Raw genomic sequence first — 24,570 nt, forward strand, 5'->3', positions numbered from 1 at the left:
AATGAGTGCAGCTAGTGGTCTGCTACCGTTTGGGAATGGATTTTCATTCATAAAAATTACAGGAAAGATTTTTTGTTACTAAAAGGAAGTATAGGACTGCCGATCCCACTGGTTCCTGCCCATTTCCACCTTTGGTAATATTTGCTACATATAACAATCAAAGGCAGCCACCACATTACATTTCATTGTATTTATGTCGAGGCAGTGTCTCCATATTTCAGCCATTGTCCCCTTATTCTGGTGCGATTCTGGGAGAATTCTGCAATTTGTATATCAGTTTCTTTAGCAGTTAGTACATATCCATACTGGCTTTCCACTTTGTAACACTTGGTGGTGGGGGGGGGGGGGGGAGGGGGAGGGGGCAGGTTGCCTTAAGTGCTTAGATATTGTAATTGTAATTGTATTTATATAGTGCTTATTACCCCAGATGAGGCGTTGAAGGGCTTTCCAGCAAGTAGCACGCTACTCCAGAATCCAAAACGATTAGTTAAATTGAGCCATGTACGTGAGAGTCTCTTAGTTGGATTGAATAGGATAATGGAGGTATAGAAGAGGTAAGCGTCTAGAAAGTGTTGTTTGGGAGATCATAATAGTAAGATGAGGTTTAGGATGAGTAGAAGGAGAGATGGAGGAGGGAAGAGTCTCTAGAAATGGATTAGGGAGATCATAGCAGTAAAATGAGGTTTGGGATGAGTCAAAGGAGGGGTACATGAAGGAAGAATTTAGAAATGGTTGTTTGGGAGATCATAGTAGTAAATTAGTTTTAGGGTGAGCCAGGAGGGATAGAGGAGGGAAGAGTCCAGAAAGAGTTATTTTGGAGGTCATAATAGTAGAATGAGGCTTGGGATGAGTCAAAGAGTGGAGGTACAGGATATATATATATATATATAGTATAGCGTGAGACGGAGTAGTGCATTGGAGAGAGTGAAATATTTTTTTCTTCTACAGTAGGAGTAAAGTATTAAATATATAGCTGCATGACAACATGGAAAGGGTATACATGTATAAGCAAGATATTACATTGAGATTTAAAGTTGCAGTGTATAATCTCAGGCTTTCAAGTGTTGCTATACTTGAAGCTAGTTTGTGTATTTTGTGTAACTGTTTTTTTTTCCATTTATGTCTCTCTTACCAGTTATGAGTTACAATCACAAGAGTATTTTTCCACATTCATGAAGCCCTCTTCATCTAAAATATTGCTATTTTTGGAGCCAAATTAAGTGGGCAACCAAGAAAAGCACTTATTTTGTCTTGTATGGTTTCCAAAATGGTTAAATTATGCTCCAAATTATATTCAAAACGTTTCCCCCTCCTATATATTACACCCAACACACATCAGATTGTGGTTTCTGTTCATACGTAAGAGATTCTGGGGATTAGATAGATACAAGGGAGATACATCTTCTAGGAGCCTATATCATGTTCCTATTTCTCTTTTAATTCAGGAAAGTGTAAAGTGAATTATTTATTAGAGATTTAAATATGGTGGAGATATGGCCACATGTAGGTAATTGAGACATGGTTAGTTTAGCCTGCAGAGGGTTATATTCAGGTATATCCGTATTAGATATCTGATATGGCATAAGTGGATGGCATATTTGTAAGTATTTAAAAATGTGAAACTCTATAGACCAAAGCTCATTCGCATGTCCTCAAATGATTCCAAAGTATTAGATGCAATTGTGTTCCCGTGGGATGACATTCCTAAGCAGTCCTTCCTTGTAAAAAGGGTATTAAAATGTAGAAGCTTTTTACCCCACTACAGGGTAGTTCCCCCTATTAAAATCTTGTCCCATTTTATTTGATTGAATGAGGCTTTCCATGCTGCTAAGCCAGTAGTCTTCGTTACAAGGAAAGGGTATACCATGCAGCATTTTCCTACCGCTTAATTGATGTAAAGGAGGGTCACTACCCATTGCCCACATCTGCAGACTATATGCTGCATACATTGCAGATCTGTGTATCTATATTTTGATCACCAGTAGGTGGGCAGCTCTATAACATGACAATGGATCAATATCAATAACACGAAGTCCCTCATAGTATTCTGATTTGTAGCATTTATTTAAGTTCATGTGAAGAGGACCACCACTCCATATGAACGCTTTCAATTATCTCGTAGGGGAGATGAGGGTGGTGTTAGGGAAACAAATCAGGTAGCTCTGAGTTATATATATATATATATATATATATATATATATATATATATATATATATATATATATATATATATATATATATATATATATATATATATATATATATATAATTATGGGAAGGAGAATCATCTTAATCAGAGCTCTCTGTTCAATCATTGATATTGGAAGGGCCAATCATTGGAGGGTATCCCTCAGTATATTTTCTAGTATGGGTGTAATATTAGCAGCCCTGCCCAAGGTCTCATCTGCAGTTTGTATCCCCAAATATTTACCTTGTTACATGATTTTGCAAAGGATCAAGTCTCTATCTTGGGAGTTAAGAAAGCAAGCTATTATAAGTTGAGTTGAAGCTTCTGGCAGGGACCTCACAGTCGGGGTTCTATTTACCTGTTTAATGACAAAGTGTTGCAAGAGTTTTTCTTATGGGACAATTGTCAATAGCCATGCCTTCGGAAAATGCTCTAGATCAGTTGGCTCTGACTCCTCAGGAAAGCCCACAAATCTTAAAGTCATTCCTTCCGGAACAACCCTCTGCATCTTCACCTCACTGATTCAGTTTCTTAGATGAGGTGACAAACTTGGCAACAATAAATTTGAGTTTTTTAATGGTGCCTTCTAGTTCAGGTATCGACCAGTCAGATTTGGTGACCCTTTCTGCTACATTGTGAAGATCCTACCTTGGTAGTGCCATGTCTGATCCAACTTCACCAGTTTTTGTTTCTAGAGTTGCCTTGGAGTCGTGTTGATAGGAGAATGAGAGATGTTGATGCTTGCATATCAGGGGCGAACCCTTGGCCTGCATCCTGCTGGCATGGAGTCTGGAATGGTCTGTTTACCATGAAGCAGTTTCGTATATTTATCAATTTTGTTTTGTTTGTGAGCTGTCCCTCGTAGTAGGCATCTGGTCAACAGTAATGTACATTGATTACCATTCTACCTAGGGCAAGTTCTGAATATGATTGCAAGGGAGGGACTCCTTCCACAGAGGGATACACTCACTGCCCCTAATCCTGCTCCTCTTGCCCAATTGTATTGCTGACCCTCACTGTTTATGTGGCCAGGAGTGCAATGTCCGTGTTGAGGGAACAGTGACAGTGCTTATGATGATAAAATGGACTAAATCCCTAGCTTCTAGATCAGTGTGGGTAGTGGCTTCTAAGGTTTTTGGTTACACCCGTGTTGTGCAGTTGAGGTGCTGCACCTGGTTGCCAGGGCCCCACCAGTTAATGGGCCCTTTCTTGTATGTGTTTCCAGCAGGCCACAAAGTTAGGGCAGCAGCTGCTGCAATCCCCTGGGGCTAGGACCGATCTATGGGTCAGGTCATTTCAAAGTCAGTAGCCCCAGAGACACCATCCAAAAGTGAGGGCAGGAGAAGAAATGGCCCCTAGGTCACGTCTTTTCCTACCAGCCCCAAGGCAGAAGAACGGTAGATAGTCGTATCCCGGGGCAAGCCATAGGATAAGCATCCCTGGTCTGCTAACACCATGTGTGGACGATTGCCACTGGGTAGCATGAGCAGCTGGTGTCCATCAAAGCTGATTTCTCCCCACAACCACTAAGGAAATTTGTGAAAAGATGTGTCTCCACGCTTCTTCCAATTTGGAGGCATGCATGGGTGGTGTGGATCCCCCTCACCATCGCCCATTGCCACTATTTGCCTGCCTCAAAGTGTCCCAGACAATAGCGACATTAGCACAACACCTTGCAGTGCAGCCACTAAGGATTACTGTTTCAACACTGACATCATCAGCTGCAGCTCTCGGGCTGTGCTTACATGGAACCGGAGTTCCCCATCTTGCCATTTGCGTTGCACTGATCAAGGAAGCCTCCATGTAGCCAGCTGCTTTAAAACACATGAATGCCCTGGTAATGTTGTATAAGTGGAAAGTGACCCTATATAGACCATATTCCTGTAGTTAGGGTCGTACAAGAGCAGAATGTTGCAGGATTTCAGAGCCATGGTCAGATAGATACAGAGGCTCATCCAGCAGCAGCTGCCAAAAAACAAAGGATGGTGGGGTCCTGTGGGGAAGGGTTTGCATGGGAGATTAAATATACAAAAAGAAAAACTTACCTTTTGCAGCCAGCCTCTCCAGCATCACGTCTCCTCGCGCCGCCTTTCCTCTTTCTGTCTGCTGGTCCCAACAGCCCCTGGGACAGACTCCCTGTCCAATCCTCGTGGTGCAGAGCAGCGGGGGGATTGGTCTCAGCAGGCAGAAAAGATGCCCTGCTCAGACCAGGAAGTCTGTAGGGTTTCTCCAGCCCAGCTTCTCAATGCAGCTGGGCTGAAGAAAACCTAAGTGTGCATGTGTGTTTTGACTGGCCTGGGATGGCCCGCCAAAACACATAGGCACACGTAGGGAGTGGAGTACACTAACACTCCTCCTCCTCCCTCCGATATCTGGGCTCCGCCCCTCTCAACAGCGCTGACTAAGAGCCATCAAATGTAAATTAAAAAGATGCCAGAACATCGTTGTAATTTACATTTCCTGGCTCTGAGCCAGGCATTGGGCGATGCTCCTCCGCCATTGCTGAGGAGCCACCACTGGTATCATCTCCCCCATGTTGGCTTCCTCAACCTCGCTCCATGTCAGTGTATCATCATGTTTAAATTCAAGACTTCACATCAACATTCACAACTCATCCACAAAAGAACAAATTTTCTCCACATTTTGCATCCACGCATGCCTTCAGTAACATCAGCTGCAATGTCATAGGTGATGTTATAAGCAATGCTTTGTGCGGCAGTATGATGGACCTGGAAGCATGCAAAGTCTTTTTTATTTTCTCTTGAAATCCTAATGCTACCTCTATTTTAGTTGTGCTCAAGAATATACAAAATATACTTATTAACTGCTTTCCCCCTCTTTTGTACCGCACCCCTCTCCTCTCTCTCCTCTCTCTCCTCTTTCCCATCTTTCAATGCTCTTGACAGAGAGATGTAATGAAATCTCGTCGGATGTTGCTATTTCGTTAGTTACCAAATCAGTTCTCAAAGAACAGAACTTGAAAAGTTTAGAAGGTGGCTGGAAATGACCAGCCATATGCTTGCAGTTAAAAACGTGCTTTGAACAAAAGTACATATGCGTTTCTTTTCTCTTCTGACATTACTATGTTATCAGATAACTAGCACGCGAATGCTATCATTTCTTCGCTGGCTTTCGTTCTTCTATTATGAAAAATGCAATAAAAGTCTTTATGAAATTTTTAAATAAGAGCTTTGGCAAAGCCAAAAGGTCTCGATTTAATGCACTAGCTCATATAAACGGGAAAGACATAAAGGAGCAATAACAAAGAAGACACAGATACTGATGAAGGTTTAGGTGAGACCGATAGAAATCAGCAAAAACAATGTGTGGAACCCAAAAGCATCCGTAGACACTGTGCCGGTCACACGTGCACACACAGTGTCACATAGTGACACATTCAATCACACATGCTCCCAGAAAACGACACATACATGTATACATATTTAAAATTGCACATTTACAAACAGATGTGTTCACAAAGTCGATGGTAAATACACATTACGTACATAAATTACAGTCACTAACCCCCATAGAACGTATACAAATAGAGAACCTTTCTCTAAAGAACATGTATGGAGTAGCTGTTCTGTCTGACAGCACCATCGGATAATTGGACTCCCCGAAACTTTGTGGCAGAATCTTGACAGACCCACAGCAATGCATCTGCTTCTTGTATTTAGCAAGAATGTTTTTAATGTATTGGCGAATTACAGCCTTAAATAGAAATAAGGCTGCGAATTCAATAGATAGAAGTGCATACATTTCAAGAATCTTTTTAAGCATTAGTTTACAGGAATATTTCAGTTTCTGAAAAGCTGTTGGTTAACCAGAGAAAGGGGCAGACAGTAAAATAAATTAATGACCCATACACAGATCCTGACTGAAATATTTAAAATGGCTCCTCCAATGACAAACAAAACAAAAGGATTGCATTCTCTAGAACATACATGTTTGAGATAATTGAATACTCGATGACTGAGTGTACATTTTAGATGTTACATAGTCCATCATGTATTGCAGTGCAAGCACTCCAATGGCAGTTTAACATTAAACCAAACAGCCAATAGCACGAGGTGAGAGAGTAAAACTATCCTGGGGCAGGGTTGAGCCAGAACCCCTCTATATAAATATGATAAAGAATTGGTAAAAACAGGTCAAGCAGACAGCAGTTCTGTTACACCAGATCAGAAAATCTGATTACTACAAATCATCAAGATTTTCATAGATTTTGTTGTGAGTTTCACATCTGAGGGAATGCTGGAATATGTTTGACACCATGATTAAATGTGTGATTTATATAGTATTCTTCAGTAAACTCCATTAGGCCAAGCGCGTTATAAACTTGTAGAAAGGTTTAATACCAGGAAAATTATACAGTGAGTGAGTATTTATTATGGCGAAGCGGAAATAAGACAGGAGTTTGGTCTCCAAAGACAATTTATGGTGGCTCAGGAGACATTTCTAAAATGTATGTGTTCTCTATTCCTGTCTGTCCCTGATTCTTTACCAAATTACTGCTGCCGTGAAATAGTTCATTCTACTTACGTATACACTTGGCGTGCATATATTTTATCATGCCTTCTGAGTTTTGATTTGCAGACAGGGCTTTCTAGAATGACAATGCCCAGTTTTACACAATTGTTTTTAAAAAAAGATCAAAAGTAATTCACTTATTGCGAATAAGGCAGCTTTAGTGGCAAAAGCTCATGCCTGGTCTGTGATAAACTCTTATCATTCCCTGCGAATTCAGCCATATTTAAATGCCTATTTTTCGGCACGCATGAAGGAAACATTTTTAAAATTAAGACATGGCATTTACCCAACTAAAGAAGGCACACCGATCTGGATACAACCATGGCCAAATTTAGAATGTAGACAGTGCAGGTGGCAATGTGAAACCTTTTAACATGCTGTGTGTGTGTGTCCTAAACTGCTTAAAATACACCGTGTATTATTGAAACATCTATTTCTTAAATTAATGCTGGGGATAGATCGGACTGCCAGGCTCCTATTTTATGTTTATCAGGTGAATCACTTTCACTGTAATGTCAGATGATTTTTTTTATCAATTGTGGAAAAAATGCTGGTATTTGCAGTGTGCAATTAAGCTTAAGGGTATTTTAGAAACTATATCGATGCTGGCTTTGAATGCTTTTGCAGTTTGAGGTAATGATTTTGTCTTAGGCAATGTTTGTGATTAGCGCTTCAATCAATCAATCAATCAATCAATCAATCAATCATGGCATTTGTATAGTGCACTACATACCCGTGAGGGTTTCAAGGCGCTAGGGGGGGGGGGAAGCTGCTACTGTTCGAAGAGCCAGGTCTTGAGAAGTCTTCTGTAGGTCAGAAGGTCTTCGGTATGCCATAGGCGGATGGGGAGGGTGTTCCATGTCTTGGCGGCGAGGTGGGAGAATGATCTGCTGCCGGCGGTCACTATTCGATGCGGGGGACGGTGGCGAGGGCGCGGTCTGCGGAGCGGAGCTGGCAGGTGGGGGTGTAGAGGCGGTGTCGGCTGTTGAGGTACATTGGTCCGGTGTTCTGGAGTGCCTTATGTGCGTGAGTGAGGAGTTTGAAGATTATCCTCTTGTTGACAGGGAGCCAGTGCAGGTCTCTCAGGTGAGGTGTGATGTGGCTACAGCGAGGGATGTCGAGGATCAGGCGTGCGGAGGCGTTCTGGATGTGTTGAAGCCGTTTCAGGAGTTTGGCCGGGGCTCCTGTGTAGAGTGCGTTTCCGTAGTTCAGTCTACTGCTGATGAGGTCCTGGGTGACCGTTCTTCTTGTTTCGGTGGGGATCCACTTGAAGATCCTGCGAAGCATGCGGAGGGTGTTGAAGCAGGAGGAGGAGACAGCGTTGACCTGCTTCGTCATGGAGAGGGTAGAGTTGAGGATTAAAGAGCAAATAAAAGCATTTGCTCTTCTATCGCTTATTTTCACGAGGACTCAATGCCTACAGTCTTTACCCCCATGACACTTTATAGGTATTTGCACCATGTCATACACTGTCTCTAGTTTTCATTGTACATCCCTAGGAATCCGGCTATCATAGGTTATTTGATTTACGAAGTTTTAAAAACTGTGATAAAAGAAGTGCAATTGTGGTAACAATGTTCTAGTGCGACATGTGACCATAGAAATAACCTTCCTTTTATGTGTGCACAGTTGTATATTAATTGGGGAATAATAGTTTTGTTTTTATTAATAATTTTATTGTTTTTAATTGAAATGAGCCTTGATAATCAAGCAATAAGGAATTATATATACAGTAAGTGAGTGTTTACTTATATGACTATATATGTCTAGCATCGAGTAACATCAGAAATGCTGTACATTAGGGCGAGTTTTCGATTTTGTTCCACGGAGCAAAACAAGGACTGAGTGGAATTAAAAAAAATAACAAAAGAATATCTGGTAAGTGTTGAATAAGCCGTTGCATGACAACATAAAGACAGCAATGAGAAGCAGACATCTGAATAAAGTACACCATAAAAGAGCCTGATCTACAAACTACCTTTGATAATATGTAAACTAGTACTACAGTAGTACTATTTAATTACTAGAAGATGCAATTCACGAACCTACGAATGTAAAGGTCCACCTCTCCTATCTTTTCTATGGGGCGTACCTCACACATGTAAGTTTACTACTTAGGGGTCAATTACAATCCGGTTTAGAAGGGCTCAGAATCAGGTTTGAGTTTGCTGAATCCGATTTGGAACTGTAGCTGGCTCCCCTTCACCCGGGGCCCTCCAAATTGGGCCCATGGGGGTACCCATGTGTCCCCACTTCCCAACCATGCACAGTGTGGCAGATACCAAGGGGTTCACGTTCGGAACACAGGCTCCCATTGAAGTCAATGGGAGCCCAACGAAATAGTATCCGGATGCATTCAAATCACTCGGTTACACTCCCCCCATCTGAGTAATTCAGAAAGCATTCAGGAACCGATTCAGTCAAAATGCTTTCCTGACAAGGTCGGTAATTGGCCGTCTAGTAGTTAATGTGGACGGGACCAAGGGCGTGGCTGAAAAACAGGGAATACTTATTACTAAATGGTCAGGGGTTGGGAGGAGTAAGGAGGGGTTTAGGGAGGGCTAAAGAGGAGTTTATGGAGGGACAAATACCCTCCAACAGAAGAGTAAACCCATTGTTATTCACAAATGGCACTTCTAATGCTCCCACAGCCAAAAAGGACCAAAAACAGTAGTAAATATAGTCCAGCTCAGACCTGGAGAACATCCAGCACCAAACATGGCCAACCACTGTTTCTGCAGCATACTCCCATAAAAAACGATGGAGGAATTAAAATATAAATATTCATACATTTGATTTAAAATAACAAAAATATAAATACACAACTATATCTATCTATCTATCTATCTATCTCTCTCTCTCTCTCTATATATATATATATATATATATATATATATATATATATATATATATATCTGACAACAACTTTATCCAAAGGATAAACGTGCACTCAATTCCGGTGTGAAACTAATTATTAGCCATGCCTGTTTACGATTTCAGACATCACAGTCCTTGATCACAGGATTTGGCAGGAAAATGTTTGTTTAAGCTGAGGCCATTGCATGTTGCTTATCAGTTAACCAGTAATAATGTTACCCATCAGTGGGTCTCCCCGATGGGTTTTTATTCCAATTGCACTCTGGGATGAGTATTCTGCAACTGTATACTTTATGCCCTTCAGTGGGCCAGCTTGACTGGAATTGCCTTTCACAATATTTTCCGTAGCTGAAAGTTCCAATACAAGCGACTCAGATCTTCTACTTACCTCAGTGGTGGTGTGCCCTCACAGCAGGACAGCCGTAATATATCTGACCACAAGTTTATCCAAAGGACGAAGGCGTACTCTCTTTTCAGCATTTATTCAATTAGGCAATACAATTCCAGAGTGAAATTAATTATTATCCATGCCCTCTTACGTGTTTCAATCATCACAGTCCTTGATCACAGGATTTGGCAGGAAAATGTTTAAGTTGAGGCCGTCGCATGTTGCTTATCACTATACCAGTAATGATGTCGCCTTTCAGTGGGTCTCCTCGATGGGTCTTTATTCCAATTTCACACTCTGATAAGTAGTTCTGCAATGGTATATTGTATGCCCTTCAGTTGACCATCCTGAACAAACTTGTTGGAATTGCCAATGACAATATTTACCACTGCTGAAAGTTCCTTCTTGTGGCTGGTCCAATACAAGCCCTGCGTTTACTATTTTATTGTATTTTTATCCTTAGTTACTTTATCTTTCACATGTCGCTCTGCACGAGCATTTAAATCACTCTTCTGCACATGTGGGAGCAACCTTTATTGACATGTAGATTGTCTCATGTACCTTTGACATAATACATGCTGTGTGCAGTAACTTCCATCCGGCTATGTGTTTTCTTCTCCTTGTTTTCCCTTTTATCATGTTTTGAGTTAAGCCTTTGGGTACCCTAAAGAAATATAGGTTCTCCAAAACTGTTTTCATTTCAATACAGACATGGCCTTTTTTTGTATGTATCAATTGTTACCCAGGTCCTAAGGTTCGCTGGGTCACCCCATTAGATTGTAATGACCCCCAACAGTTCAGAAACCCAGAGTACAGCAGCGAAAACAGAGAATATTTCAGGCCTGAATGCTGTTACTCACGACTGCAGTCATGAGTTTAGAGTTTTATTGTAGTACATCATTATTTTTATAGAGCTTTCCATTCCCCTTGGGAGACCTAAACTAAATTAGGTTAGGGGCTTTATGTGAGGGGAAGACAATATAGGTCTACTCAGGGGAGAGGCACAAGGCAGGTTAATTTGAAAAGCAGTGACCACGCACAAAGTTGTAACTTTCTGTGTATTCACAAACTCTCTGAGTTGCTTTTCACACCTATTTTGTGCAGTTACATGTAGTGGCATTTAATGCTGGATAAAGTGTGCAAACTGGCTGTGAAAAACACCTATCACACCCATATTTGAAAGAGGTATTGTGGAAAGCATTTCTTCACCTGAAAAATATTTTCTGGGCAGAGCAAAAATAGAAAAAAAGGTACATTTGCAAAAATGCAGATTTCTGCTACTAATCTTTCCGAGGATTATGCACAACATAGGCCATTCAAAAGAGAAAGGGTGGAGTTGTTGGAGTAGCCATGGAAATCTAATTTAGGAAAGTTATCCATTCATACATTTGTGGTTGTTTGTGAATCTCCAACTTGTTATGAAATGCAAATAAATGAATTTACCAGTTATAATCGAAGAGTTGAACCATTAAGTTGAACTTACTTGGTAGAATACTTGGTTTTGGAGGGACTGGCCTGAAAAAAAAAGAAAAACTGTAAAATACTACATTTTACTGGGCTCAATGCTGAACTGAGTGTTACAAGCAGGCACTGCTTCCGTATCTTTCAACAATTTTTAAAGGAAGAATCTAGTTAACTACTTAATTTAAAAAGAGGCGAACTAACATTTTATGGCAACCTTTGTCAATCTGCTTTCAAAGAAGATAGATAGAAATCTGACATTCATAATCATTCTGATAAGTGCAATCTCTGGGTCAACCACTACAACACTTGCTATCAAAATGCAGCACTCACCAATACAATAGATTTGTAAAATGTAGTACAAGTTGCTCTTAACAATCAGTGAGAGTTGCAATTTCCAAATCACAAGAAACATTATTCCGTAGGGTAAAGTTCACATTGTAATTATCCTAGGTGTAAAGAAACTGGATCTGTTTAGTCGTTTCTATCCATAATGTACATGACTGTCTATTTATCCCCATGATAAATCCACTGCTCACCCGTTTAAGTTTGGAAAGGAGAGAGAAAAAAATAACTACCTTGTTTGCTACGGGAAATATCAAGGGAGGTGTCCCAACCTAACAACATTCTATAAAATAATTTCCTGACCAACCTCCAAAGGTTAAGTGAGCCTGTCAGGGGCATAACACAGGCCCTCGCAGCCCCTGCGGGGCTGGGGAGGGCCCAAGCTTCAGGAGGCTCCCTCAGCCCAGTACTCTGGCCGGAGAGCTCCTGATTAGGCCCGGAGGGGGCCCCTCCACGTACCTTGCAGGGAGGCCCCCACAATTTTCGTTACGCCAGTGGAGCCTGTCTGTTGCTGGTGCATGTAACCGTCTGTGGAGTATACCTCTATAGCATGGGAGACTCATGATCTGTGAGGTCCTGAAACAAATAAACCCTACTGCACACCGAAAGTTAACTGGTGAAGTAGTGGGTGGACTTTCAGACTATTGGCTAGTTTATAGGAACATTTAAAAGATATTCTGAAATGAATCGTATTACCAGGAACTGGTCTTCGAAAGTTAGTATACAATCTGGAAAGCATGCAACAAAACTACATAGAGGTAACATAATTTCGCACCAGTTCCACTGGCACCCCTTTGTGGGTAGAGCCCTCTAGTGAATATCCTTGGACCTCAGATGCCCTCTAGTAGACATTTTAATTAAACAGCTATGTTCTGTTCCTAATATTTTCTGTCCTTGCCATTAAGCAGCTAAGTTAAAAAGACTGAATGTTGAAATATTGACTACAGAAATATTTTGCTAGGAAAAACATCATGGCCTAAATATTGAGTCCCAAAAATCGAAAATCATATAGGTAAATGCAGGTTTTCTATTCTTAACTCAACAGCTATGTACCTTGAAGATATATTATATATTATATATATATATATTATATATATATATATATATATATATATATATATATAATTAATATATATATATATATTCACTGAAAACAACATAGGTTTCAGGGACGTTATACTTAGAAATTAGCATTTAAAAAACCTTAGAAATTCACTGAAAAAACCACAGGTTTCAGGGACTTTATAGTTAGTTGGACATTTCACTCGTACAAAACCAAAGAGTAATTCGGCCGTTATAGTTAGTTCAGCTAACTATAACTCGCGCCCCCGCAATGCACTGCTGATGATGTCACATATTACATCATTCATTACATGGTCAGTGACATCACTGATGACATCACTGATGACATCTCAAATGCCATCACAGATGACATCATTGATGACTCTATGGTAGCATCCCCACATCCATGGGGTGTCTCCCTGGGCACTGGTCAAAAAGCTGAAGACAACAGTTTATCTTTCCTTAAATCAACACTCTTCTCAAATGGTTCTTTTCCCAAAAAGTTCTTCGTAGTTTTAATTGTTTATTTTGCAATCATGTGCTTATGTTCAAAACTTCATATCCCACAATGCATTATTTCTGGGTTGATCAATCCAACACCGTTGCCTTCATCCCTATGCATTTTCGCATAGCGCCTTCGTCAGGGAAATGTCTATAAGATCAAGATTAATGTGTATTTTATAAAGGGGAATCTCCACCTAAATAATATAACCACCTCGCCTTAAATGGTGTCTCAAAAGGTGTCTAAATACCATGCGTTCAGTGTGTGACCTCTATCACGGTTTACGTGAGATTCAGTGCTCTTTCACTCGGAGTGTCATTTAGAAGCAATCACTTGCTGCTTCTGCCGACGTGTATTGCATGCTGCTGTTACAAACTGAAGTGCTTTTTCAGTCGGAGTGCTTGTGTAAAAAAAAAAAACAGTTACACGCCGCTAGTACCGGCGTGTGTAGCGTAATATCGTTAAAGCTTCCAGTGTGTGGCTAACCATGTTCCAAAAATACCCTCCCGCTCTATGGAAGTTACGCGCTCCTCATCTCTGAAGCTACCGCGTTAACAGTGCTCTACCATGCCTCTCTGTTAAATGGTGAATGACATGTTACCTGCTAGCGTTCTGTCCTAGACATAGAAAGCGGGCTGGATGTTTGTCTAATAAAAAACGGCTCCATATGTTAATAAATTTGTGAATTAAACAACGTCTTCTGGAAACGGCTCAGTGAATTAATGACTGTGCTCATGTGCGATATTCATGTCAATTCTAGGCGATGCTACAGTTGGTGTTAATGTGGCTCATCAAGTATCTAAAGGTTTGAATCGCCATCCATACCATAATGTTCATACGTGAATGTCATACCACTATTTAGTGGAGGGGCCACTATGAGTGTTGCACCCTATTATCAAACCTAACTCTAATGGCTAGCAGTCAGATAGAAACCTGGACACACATACTTTTATGTTTACCATGCAATCTATAATTCAACATCAACGTTGAGGTTTTAAAAGTTCAAGGCACATCTCAAAACATGCATGAATGTCCATCAGCGTATAGTCATAATAGTCAGTTATAAGTAACATTGAAATTCGACTCTATTGTTCATTCCGTTCAGTTTCAAAGTGTTCATGTGATATATCCAGTAGTTCTCACGTTGCAGTAGGGTGATGCGATTGTCTTTTCCTTCCTGCTTTTCTATAATCTCTAATATGCATACTTTTAGTTGACTGATATAGTGATGCGCCTCACTGAAGTGATTAGCCACTGTTGATTTTGCTTGTTTGGTCCTGATGTTACTTTTATGCTCGTTCATTCGAATTTTGAATTTCCGTTCAGTTTGTCCTATGTAAGCTTTCCCGCATGGGCACTTGAGCGTATAGATTATGCTGGATGTATCACAGGTTGCGTTGACTCGTAGTCTGATTTTATAACCTTTCATGGGGTGGGTAATGTAAGTTCCTCTAATAATGTTGTTGCAATTACTGCAGTTCCAACACGGAATGGTGCTGTTATAGGAGGTTTGTGGGATGTTCTGGATGGGATGTCTTATTAATTCACCTAGGTTTTTGCCCCTGGTGAATGTAAAAATAGGTTCATGTTCAAATATACTCCTGAAATCCTGTTCTGACTTTAATAGAATCCAATGTCTCTTGACTATTTTTTTTTTAATGCTGGCTCCTGGTGGAATATTTGCATGCACACGTTATTCTGTCTTCCTTGAGTCTAGGTGGTGTTGTCAATAATTGTGATCTTGTTTTGCTTTTAGTGCGTTCTAAGGCTTTAGTCAATATTTCTTCCGGATATCCTCTTTTTCTGAATCTTTGTAACATATTTTCATGTTCTGTTTCCTTTATGGGGTCTGAGACGATCCTCTTAATTCTCAGTAGTTGGGAATATGGTAGATGTTGCTTGAGCGCCTGAGGATGGAAGCTATCATAAGCTAAGGTGTTGTTTCTATCTGTCGTTTTTCTGAACAGATTCGTGTCAAAGCCCGTTTGTGTTTTGGTAATTACCACATCCAAGAAGTTGATTGTTTGTTCAAGTATATATTTGAATAAGTGAGGTGGTGTGTGTATAACTGTATAGGTGAGTAAACAGGAGTGTGATTGATTCTTTGCATGACTGACTAGGTGTGTGAGTAACTCTATGGATGAGTGGTGGTGTGTGAGTGTCTGTATAGATATGTGAGTGTATATGATAATGCGGTATTGATGGATGATTGCATGTATGAGTGACTGTATGGGTGAATGAGTGGATGTGTGTGTAGACCTAGGAATTAGTGAGTGGGTATGTACTAACTGGTATTGGTGTGTATGGTTTCGAAAATGGTGGTCTGTATTTTAGAGTGGGTGTATCAAAGTTTATATTAGGGTATGAGGAGGTGCATCAGATTATCACGTAGATGATGTCATCAGTGATGTCATTTGAGATGTCATCAGTGATGTCATCAGTGATGTCACTGACCATGTCATGAATGATGTACTATGTGATGTCATCAGCAGTGCATTGTGGGGGCGCAAGTTATACTATAACGGCCGAATTTCTCTGGTTTTGTACGAGTGAAATGTCCAACTAACTATAACGTCACTGAAACCTGTGGTTTTTTCAGTCAATTTCTAAGATTTTTTAAATGCTAAATTCTAACTATAACGTCCCTGAAAACCTATGGTTTTTTCAGTGAATTTCAAAGGTTCTTTAAATACTAATTCTAACTATGCCTACAAAGGTAGGACATGTGAAGAAAGAGGAGGAAAAGCACAGAAAGAAGCAAGACAAATGCAGAAAGAGGTAACAGAAGTCTAAAAAGACAAAGAAAAGTGCAGGAAGAAGCAAGAGATGTGCAGAAAGAACCAACAGAGGAGCAGAAAGTCCTCCTGTGCCCCCAACTTTTTGCTGATGGGTACTGGTGGTAACTGACTCTGACTAGACGGGCCTAGAGCCAGTGCTATGCTAAAAGACACTTAGAATACAGTGAAAACACCTACATACACTAGGGAACACTATGCGTTGGGGTACACCTGTGATTAGCATGACCTCCCCTGTATTGGCCATGAGTTAGTGCCTGGGTCATTGCATGAATACATGGGTAGTGACTGGATGTTTAGAGTGCTGCAAGGACAGTGTATGGTGATTTTATAACTGCTTGGGTTTAGACGGAGTGATTGGATAAGTACATGGTGTTCGCTGGGTGATTGGAGGAGTGCATGGGTAGTGACAGGGCGATGGCTGGACTGCATGGGTAGTGCTCATGGTATTGTAGCAGTGCATGAGTTAGTGCCTGGGTCATTGCATGAGTACATGGGTACTGATTGGATGATTAGAGTACTGCAAGGAGAGTGCATGGTGAATTTATAAGTGCTTGGGTTTTGGAGGAGTGATTGGATAAGTACACACATGTCACATTAGTCCCCGCCCCCCTGCCTTCAGCACTGTGCAAACGCGCCCCCTGGTGTATTGTAAATTGGGGGATTAAAACCCCTTGAGTCCTGAGGGTCCCTGGGGGCCAACTAGCCCACCAGCTACCTCCAATAAGCACCACAGAGATGTGTTGCAGAGTGGTGTAAAAGGGTGTGTGGCCTTGGACAACCTCTCTGCAAGGCAGCTCCCTGGCGCTTACTGGAGGTACCTGGTGGGCTAGATGGCCCCCAGGGACCCTCAGGATTCAAGGGAACTTAATCCCCCAACTTAAAACGCACCACTGAGTTCACCACTGTGATGTGAAGTCCTGAGGGTCCCTGGGGTCCAACTAACCCACCAGATACCTCCAGTAAGCGCCACAGAGCTGCCTTGCAGAGAGGTGTAGAAAGGCGCGTGGCCTCGGACCATGGGGGGAGACTGTGGGGGGAGCCCCAATTCCCCCACGGTCCCGCTGGCTCCCCACCTCCAGTGGGAGCTGACATTGCTTTTCCACACGGGGAGCTGCTGACATGCAGCTTCCCGTGTGAAAAAGCAATCTGCTTTGGATTTTGGAAGTGAGAGCAGGAAACCTCTTTCCCCCCCCGTCCCCCCCGCCCAGGTAAGCAAGGAGAAGAGGCCACTTCGGAGAAAACAAGGAATCCTATATTATATACAAGTTACCATAATGTGGAGTAAGTAAAGTAAACATGTACTTATATTCTTACTTTCATGAAATGTTGGTCCTCAACAATTTGTCCACGATATTCTGGTATAACAATATTTTGGAGTCGAAATGAATACCATCAAAGGATAATGTAACCCATCAAATCATTGAAAGAACATTTATCTCTCTATTTTTTCTCTATTTTCAGTTTTTTCATGTCCTTTTTTGTGTCATTTTGCTTATTACATTTTAACATTTTTGTTCTAAATTGGTTTAACCGTATAGTCTGTCTGCTTGATGAATGACAATTTTAACTTCATAGACATTTCTATACCAAGGTATCGCATGTTACAATAGAATACCCTTAGGTAACTGTTTTTACCCTTGGTGATTCTTCTGTTTAGTCAATGTCTCATCTCACTCACAGCTCACATGTAGCTAAACTCCATCTTAGCCTGCCTTCCAGATTCCCTTTTATGGGGAACTCAACTGATCAAATGTAAAAAAAACAATTACTTCAGATTTACAGCCGATATTTGTTGAAGTGCAGGAACCTCTAATGCTGAGCTGGAACCTTTTCGCCTCTCAACAGGTGTTGGTTTATCTGAAAAGAAAAAGCATATAAATGAAGGTTTGTCATTACTTTGCAGTGCATGTATTTTACGCTTAGGGGTAGGCCGAACTATCAAGCAGACTTCCACAGATTGGATTGCAGAATGCTGGGATATTCCAACAACAAGAAGTTGACTGGGACATTCCTGAGATCCTGCACACAAAGAGCTCATGAATCAATTATCAGATATCATTCTCATTTTTCTTTAATTTGTTTAGCCATTTCTCTCCCTTAGATTGGGAGATTTTGTTCACATTCCACATCCCTCGGAATGTTGCTTTAGGCTGAATGATAGAAGGAGGAAGCCATCACATTACACTTTGCCAGTGGAAGGCACACTGTGAAAAACCAATCATTCTCCCTCCATAGCGATTTGTTCAGCCATTCCTAGGTACCTTCACCCAGCTGCAAAAACATTTAAAATGCATGAGTCCACCTTCCATTCCCCTGAATGCTTTGAACTGCACAGCTCATGTCTAAAATGACCTTGATGACTTGTTAGGCCGTGACAAGATACTCAGCCTGTTATCTTTGGCAGTGGTGTCCCACAGTGATTTATGTTTAAATACACAGGGATTCTATGTAAAAGAATGTGAGCATGACAAATATACCTTTGTCTTAAAGGCCAACACCATGGTTGAGAAAAACAATGTTTAAATTCAGTAATAGAATTGAGGCTACTTCTTTCTCGATATATTCAATCATTGTTGAGCTTTTCAATGTAGTCCTTGATTTACTACTTTAAGTAGAACATTTGTAAACAAAACACAAATAAAGTCTCTTTATCACAAGAAGTTAAAGTATATTAAAAAATATTAAAAATGTTTTAGAATCATTTTTCAATGTAGATTATTAAAACCACTAATACAATTTTACTAATCCACCACAAAGCAGGCACATATTAAAGATGTTGCATTTCTTTGCATACTTTGAGAACAATATGCATGCAAAACATGATTTTCAGATTTGTCCTAAAATGTAATCATATTACCTTCCGTAGGCACTGTTTCTCTCAATGATACTGGTGAATTCTGAAATTGAATAGAATTTTTTTTTATCAGTAACTCTTTTTCAACAACAGAGCTCTACAGAACGTACAAAAACACAGATGAATAATGTTTTCGTTAGAAAAGTAGGTCATTTGTTGAATGAAAGAAACCTTTATAATAAGAGTCAGCATACAAAGAAATCTATAATAATAGAGAATGACATATATAGAGTAAGGCCTGCAGGCAGTGTACAGAACTTTTTCTATTACTCGCTGAGACACCCTAACTGGGATGTGTATGCCCAGACATGGAATCCTTGCGCTCTGTTCCAAGTACTCAAGCTGTACCTCAGTGATGGGATCTAATGAGGCCAAAACCGATCTGGTTTTGCATTTGTTCCAGTTCAGATGAGACTTGTCTCACAATTCCAGTCTGTTGCTGTTAACGGAGCAGACAGAATCAAGGCTGATTCATGTAGGGTTAGTCCCTGTCTATAAAGGCCGGGTTAGAAAAGAAATAAGGGACTGTAATGCAGCGTAGAGTAATTGTAAGAGGCACATATGAATTCTATAACTCCATCAGTCACTCCTATGTTTCGTCTCAGCAAATAGATGACACAACATTGTATTTTTAGATTTACGCTTGGGGGCACATACACCACATGTAAGCTCTGATATTTTATTTATTTATTTATTTGTGATATTGTTAAAGGCCACGTCCCCCTAGGGTGTGGTGAACTTTAACAAGACCACTGTTTTCTCTGTATTCTTGCCCATTTTGTAAAGTACGCTGGAAATAAATGTCCATGACCTATTTCTAAGTACGAGGCACACTGAGGGCCTAATTATGATTTTGCTGGTCCTCCTGCAGCACCCTCACTGCTGCGCTTGCAGGAGGACTGCCAAGCCCATGGTACACCCAGCCGCCGGTTCATGAGTGTAATGTCAGGCGGGCGGTGCTGCGGTGTCTCATGGGAGCAGCTTTGTTAGGCTCATAGGAGAGCCTTAACAGCAGACCGTCTCCATGACAGCGCCTGCAGCTCATTCCTGCAAGATGTGGCATGCACAATGTCGTGCATGCTACACGGTACAAGAACAGGGATGCAATGACAGGAGGGCACAGCATTTGCCCCCTCCCCCCCCCGCATGCACCCTCAGGCCCAGAAGTGGCAGGGGAGCCCTGTTAGGGCCCCCACAGTTGCATCTCCACCACCTTTTTCATGGCAGGCTCACTGCCATAAAATGGGTGGTGAAGAAGCAACTTGGAATATGCTTGACGGTGCTGTGGCGGTACCCCTTAGCACCGCGCCACCACGATAGGATCCTTGAAGACGTGGCAGTCCTCTGGCTGTCTGACTGCCACACTAGTAATACTGCGGGCAGACCTACAGTGGTGGCGGTGGTCAGACCGCCACCATGAGTATGGGGGTCATAGGGCTCACCATACTCATAATAAGGCCCTGCGGTCGTAAGGCTCACCGTACTCGTAATAAGGCCCTAAGTACTATGTCATACATTGAGCAAAACAATATTGCACAATTTTTTATAGAGAGCATGGCTCAAAGACCAAGGTTAAGCCCTAACAAGAACTATTGTATACTCTTTTACGGTTAGGTTGTCTGTTGAGCCGCGGTCGGTTTTATTCATGTGTATGCAGTTACGGAGTACCTGGACTTTACAAAAGGATTACATTTTCCTGTTTTTGGAATGTAGCTGTTTTTCAAATGTAAAGCTCTGTTTTTTTGGATGATAACCATTTTATTTTTTATTTTACTTTGCTCTAGTTTTGGTTATTTTGCAATGCAATTATTAATGGATTGGAAAGCTTGTATTGTTTTTTTGTATTAAAAGGATATGCCACCAGTGACCCTATATCCATTGTCAAATGGGTGCATGAAGAGTCTCACAACATGATTCTATGTCAGCCAGCATTCCACCAATGACCTTGTTCTCTATAAATTCGAGTTTGTATGGGCACAGCTGGCAGATGCTCACATGAAACACACAGCTGTCATTCACATGCTAATAGATGACAGTCGTTCTTTAGGTCCTATTGTTGTTATTTCTTGACTTGCAAATATCATGATTGATAGAATTAGACTGCATGTTCAACCATTAGAATGTTCATTGGTATTGCAGAATATAGCGAGGGCCATCAAAAACACAGCAATGCATCCCAGGTCCATCATCAGATCACTACACACTATGGGTTCTAAATAGTGACTCAATGGGAATCGCTATTTAGGAAATGCAAAATGATACGTATGAAATCACCGTTCCCTAATAGCGATTCCAACATAGTAAGAACTGCTAATAGGAAATCACAATTAGGAAATCCTATGCCCTTCGTACCAATGGGCCAGTTTTGCATTTCCTAAATAGTGATTTCCAATGAGGGAATCGCTATTTAGGGAATGCTAAACCAAGGATGGCTATGGCATAAGGCCCCCCATAATGCACCCCAAAGCTAGTGGTGCACATGTAGAGCACATTTCCTTGCATTGCGCCCCATTAAGAAATGCAAATGGCCTTTGTACATCTGGCCTACATCCTTGGACACCAGGCCACCACAGTGGACCACATCCTCTATGACCTGTTGATGGCTGTCAAAGCTTCACACCTGAAGGAGCTCTACTGGCTCACCATTCACAAACGAGCACAATTCAAACTCATCATCCACACTTTCAAGGCAATACATAACACTGTTCAGGCATAATTCAACAATCACATCTGCTTTCACAAACCTTCCAAACACCTCCGCTCATCCGGACTCCTACTTGCACAAGTGCTAAGCATTCAGAAAACCAGATCTGGCAACCAAGCCTTCTCCTACATCACTTCTAAGGTGTGCAATGACCTACCACCTCACATAAGAGCCTCCTTCACAATGCTTGAATTCTGCAAGAATCTGAAGACCTGGGTTTTTGAGTAGTCCCACTAGGCCTTAAATGTGGCTAGACTCAGACCTGCTCAGCGCCAGGATACCGTCCCGGGTGATATTGCGCTCTACAAATCTGCATAACATAATGTAACAAAGCTTTGACCATCAGCTGCTCCTTGTCTGCCTTCACCATGTGGACATAAACCAACTATCTCTTGTGTGGTCACAAATCATTGTCAATAAGTGCCCATTTCACTGTGTAATTAATTGAAGAACGAATCTACATTGTGGAGTTCTGGGACCACGCTCCTTCTTTTGGTATATACCACTTCCTCCTGGCCTGGGCAGGGCCAGCCCTCCAGGTTCATGTTATATGTATATGCTAATTCTGTCCAGATCTGTTCCTAGGTGTGATGGGTAAGGCTTTGTGGGTGGTTGCGGGAGGGGTGGGGCGAGAAACAATTTCTGGGTGTAACAGCCTCCACTTCACAGGCCTGCTTGATAGAAGTTGAGTCATGGAGACAGTGCTTAATTCTTGAAAGAATAAGTGCAGGTGTCCCGAGCTCTGCTCAGAAGCAGAGGCTGGTACAATTAAACATCTGCGTGCCGAATACCAAGGCTTGTAGTCTCTCATCGGTTACCAAATACTCCCTGCCCCTTTATTTCAAACTTGCAGATTCCTGCTTTCTCCCTTTGTGACGGTTTTGTCGTCTTTCTCTTCTTCCATCTGTCCGATCTGTATGCTTTTACCTCTCTTGCACTTGGTAAATATCTGATGCGGGAAATAAGTGCTGGTCCCCAAAAATAACTGCCCGTGGCCCCCCGCCCCGGTAACCACTGGCTCAAATTAAGCACTGCATGGGCATCCTATGATAGGTAATATTGAATGGAAGCAACACATAGTTTATGCTGCCATTTCATGAAGCTCAATCGTGGTCGTTTCCATTTGTCATTCTGACTTAGGACATTCCATATCCCTTTTTTAATAATAATGAACATTTCAATTTTGTTTCGCAGCTATCAGTACTCCAGGGGCTCAAGGGGTATATATTACAATATATTTTGTCTACCTCTGTTAAACTCAAAGTGCTAAATGTCCATTTTGCCATGTAAATTCACATTACGGAAGCAATAAATCAGAATTAGGTGGATTTTTTCAAGCGCAAAGTGCATTTGTGAATGCAAAGTTCTATGAGTATGGTGAATTGTCTCTGGTTGGAAATTTAGCATCAAAGGCAGGCTTGTGCGCTTTTATCTGTAGAACTTCTCACAGATGTGGGTAATCGCCCACACACTCAAAAAGTTGTGGGTAATTGTGTTTGTCCTGGTAATAATTTCCAACATAAATTACACATAGATTTATTCCTTTCAAGGTCAAGAGCAAACCTATATTTAAAATGGACCTACAGGTGGAAGCAAGTTCTCCACAGGGGGAAACATCCCTGTAGAGAAAGAAAAATGGGTTCATGTAGAGGTTGGCAGTTTTAAAGAGCTGCTCATAATGAGGCCTCTATTGGTGATCAAACGTGTTACCCATACCCTCAGAGGTATACGAATGCAAGTACCTGAACATCTAAACAAAATCACGTGGGTGGGAGACAGCCTCAAAATAAACACCTAAAGCTACAAAGACACTAGGCACTTTTATTCATCTAGTAGTTAAGCACTTCAGAAATTTTGTATGAATTGTATTCCTGGCAAAAATGGTTACATTCATAGTGTACGCTCTAAATATAGGGAAAGTAATATATCTATTTCAGGAGGTAGCATTTATGGTCTTACATTTAATGAGCTTTCTTGTGTGCACAGGCGTCTGTGTAGTATGGGTTAAAACAGAAATACTGCACTTAATGAAGTTTTGATTTTTATGTTAACATTCAGGGAAAAGGAACACCAGAACATTGGTTATTCAAAATCTACACTAGGATTTAAGACTCACGGCTAATGCATTGTTTTCATGGCCATATACAATTTGTTAATAACTTACTTGTTTTGATATATTAAGCATTTTCATTCTGAAAAATAAAAAAATATAATTAGGCACATTTGTGAGAAGCAATTGCAGCTAATAAATAGATTAGACCAGTAAGACTGAGACAGAAAGTCACTCAAACCCTGAGCTACTTGCTTCATTACATTTACTACAGAATGTTTATAAGAGCAGAGCCGCTGCAGATGTGAATCATGCTTCCCACCACCAAGAAACAGACTACTGGAGCTTGGCATTATTGTCTAAGGTGCATAAACTCATTTGCATAACATAATCTTGTCATGTGTACATGAAGCATATATTAATAAGCGAGACAATGGTAAGTTCGGGTACAGAAGGGAAGGGCTGGTGAAGGACTATGAGTCTAAATGTTACTTTGGTAAGTGACCTTTACTTAAATGTATATATTCTAACTTTTCTTTTCTAGATGTCTTGGCAGGCTACAAGAGGCATACTCAACAGCCAAAGATGTTCTCAAGACTTGCCTGATTAACTCGAGCATCAGTTCTAGAGAATTCATGCAATGCATACTACTTTGAGAAAGTCTTGGAGAAAGCCCATCGGTTAGTGTTAAAGATCGTGTCAATCATACCAGGCTTATGATAAGCTACAAACACTACCTAGGATATACCAGCATATGGGTGGATCCCCACAGGAGCAGTGATTCCCCTTGTCGAGCAACATTCCAAGA

General features: G+C 41.1%; 1 protein-coding gene across 8 annotated transcripts in view; it reads right to left on the bottom strand.

Annotated features, from left to right (window-relative positions):
* BLNK (B cell linker) overlaps positions 1 to 24,570 on the bottom strand; it is a 684,101-nt gene that overhangs the window by 12,187 nt on the left and 647,344 nt on the right. For all 8 annotated transcript variants that reach the window (XM_085606171.1, XM_085606173.1, XM_085606179.1 and 5 more), the window contains 4 exons: positions 23,877 to 23,904; positions 19,012 to 19,051; positions 17,924 to 18,011; positions 11,470 to 11,501 (listed from right to left, as the gene is read on the bottom strand). In XM_085606171.1, the coding sequence (XP_085462297.1) occupies positions 11,470 to 11,501; positions 17,924 to 18,011; positions 19,012 to 19,051; positions 23,877 to 23,904 (188 nt within the window). The remainder of the gene's footprint in view (positions 1 to 11,469; positions 11,502 to 17,923; positions 18,012 to 19,011; positions 19,052 to 23,876; positions 23,905 to 24,570) is intronic.

The sequence above is a fragment of the Triturus cristatus genome, chromosome 1_2 (assembly GCF_964204655.1).
Source record: "Triturus cristatus chromosome 1_2, aTriCri1.1, whole genome shotgun sequence".
Lineage (NCBI taxonomy): Eukaryota > Metazoa > Chordata > Amphibia > Caudata > Salamandridae > Triturus > Triturus cristatus.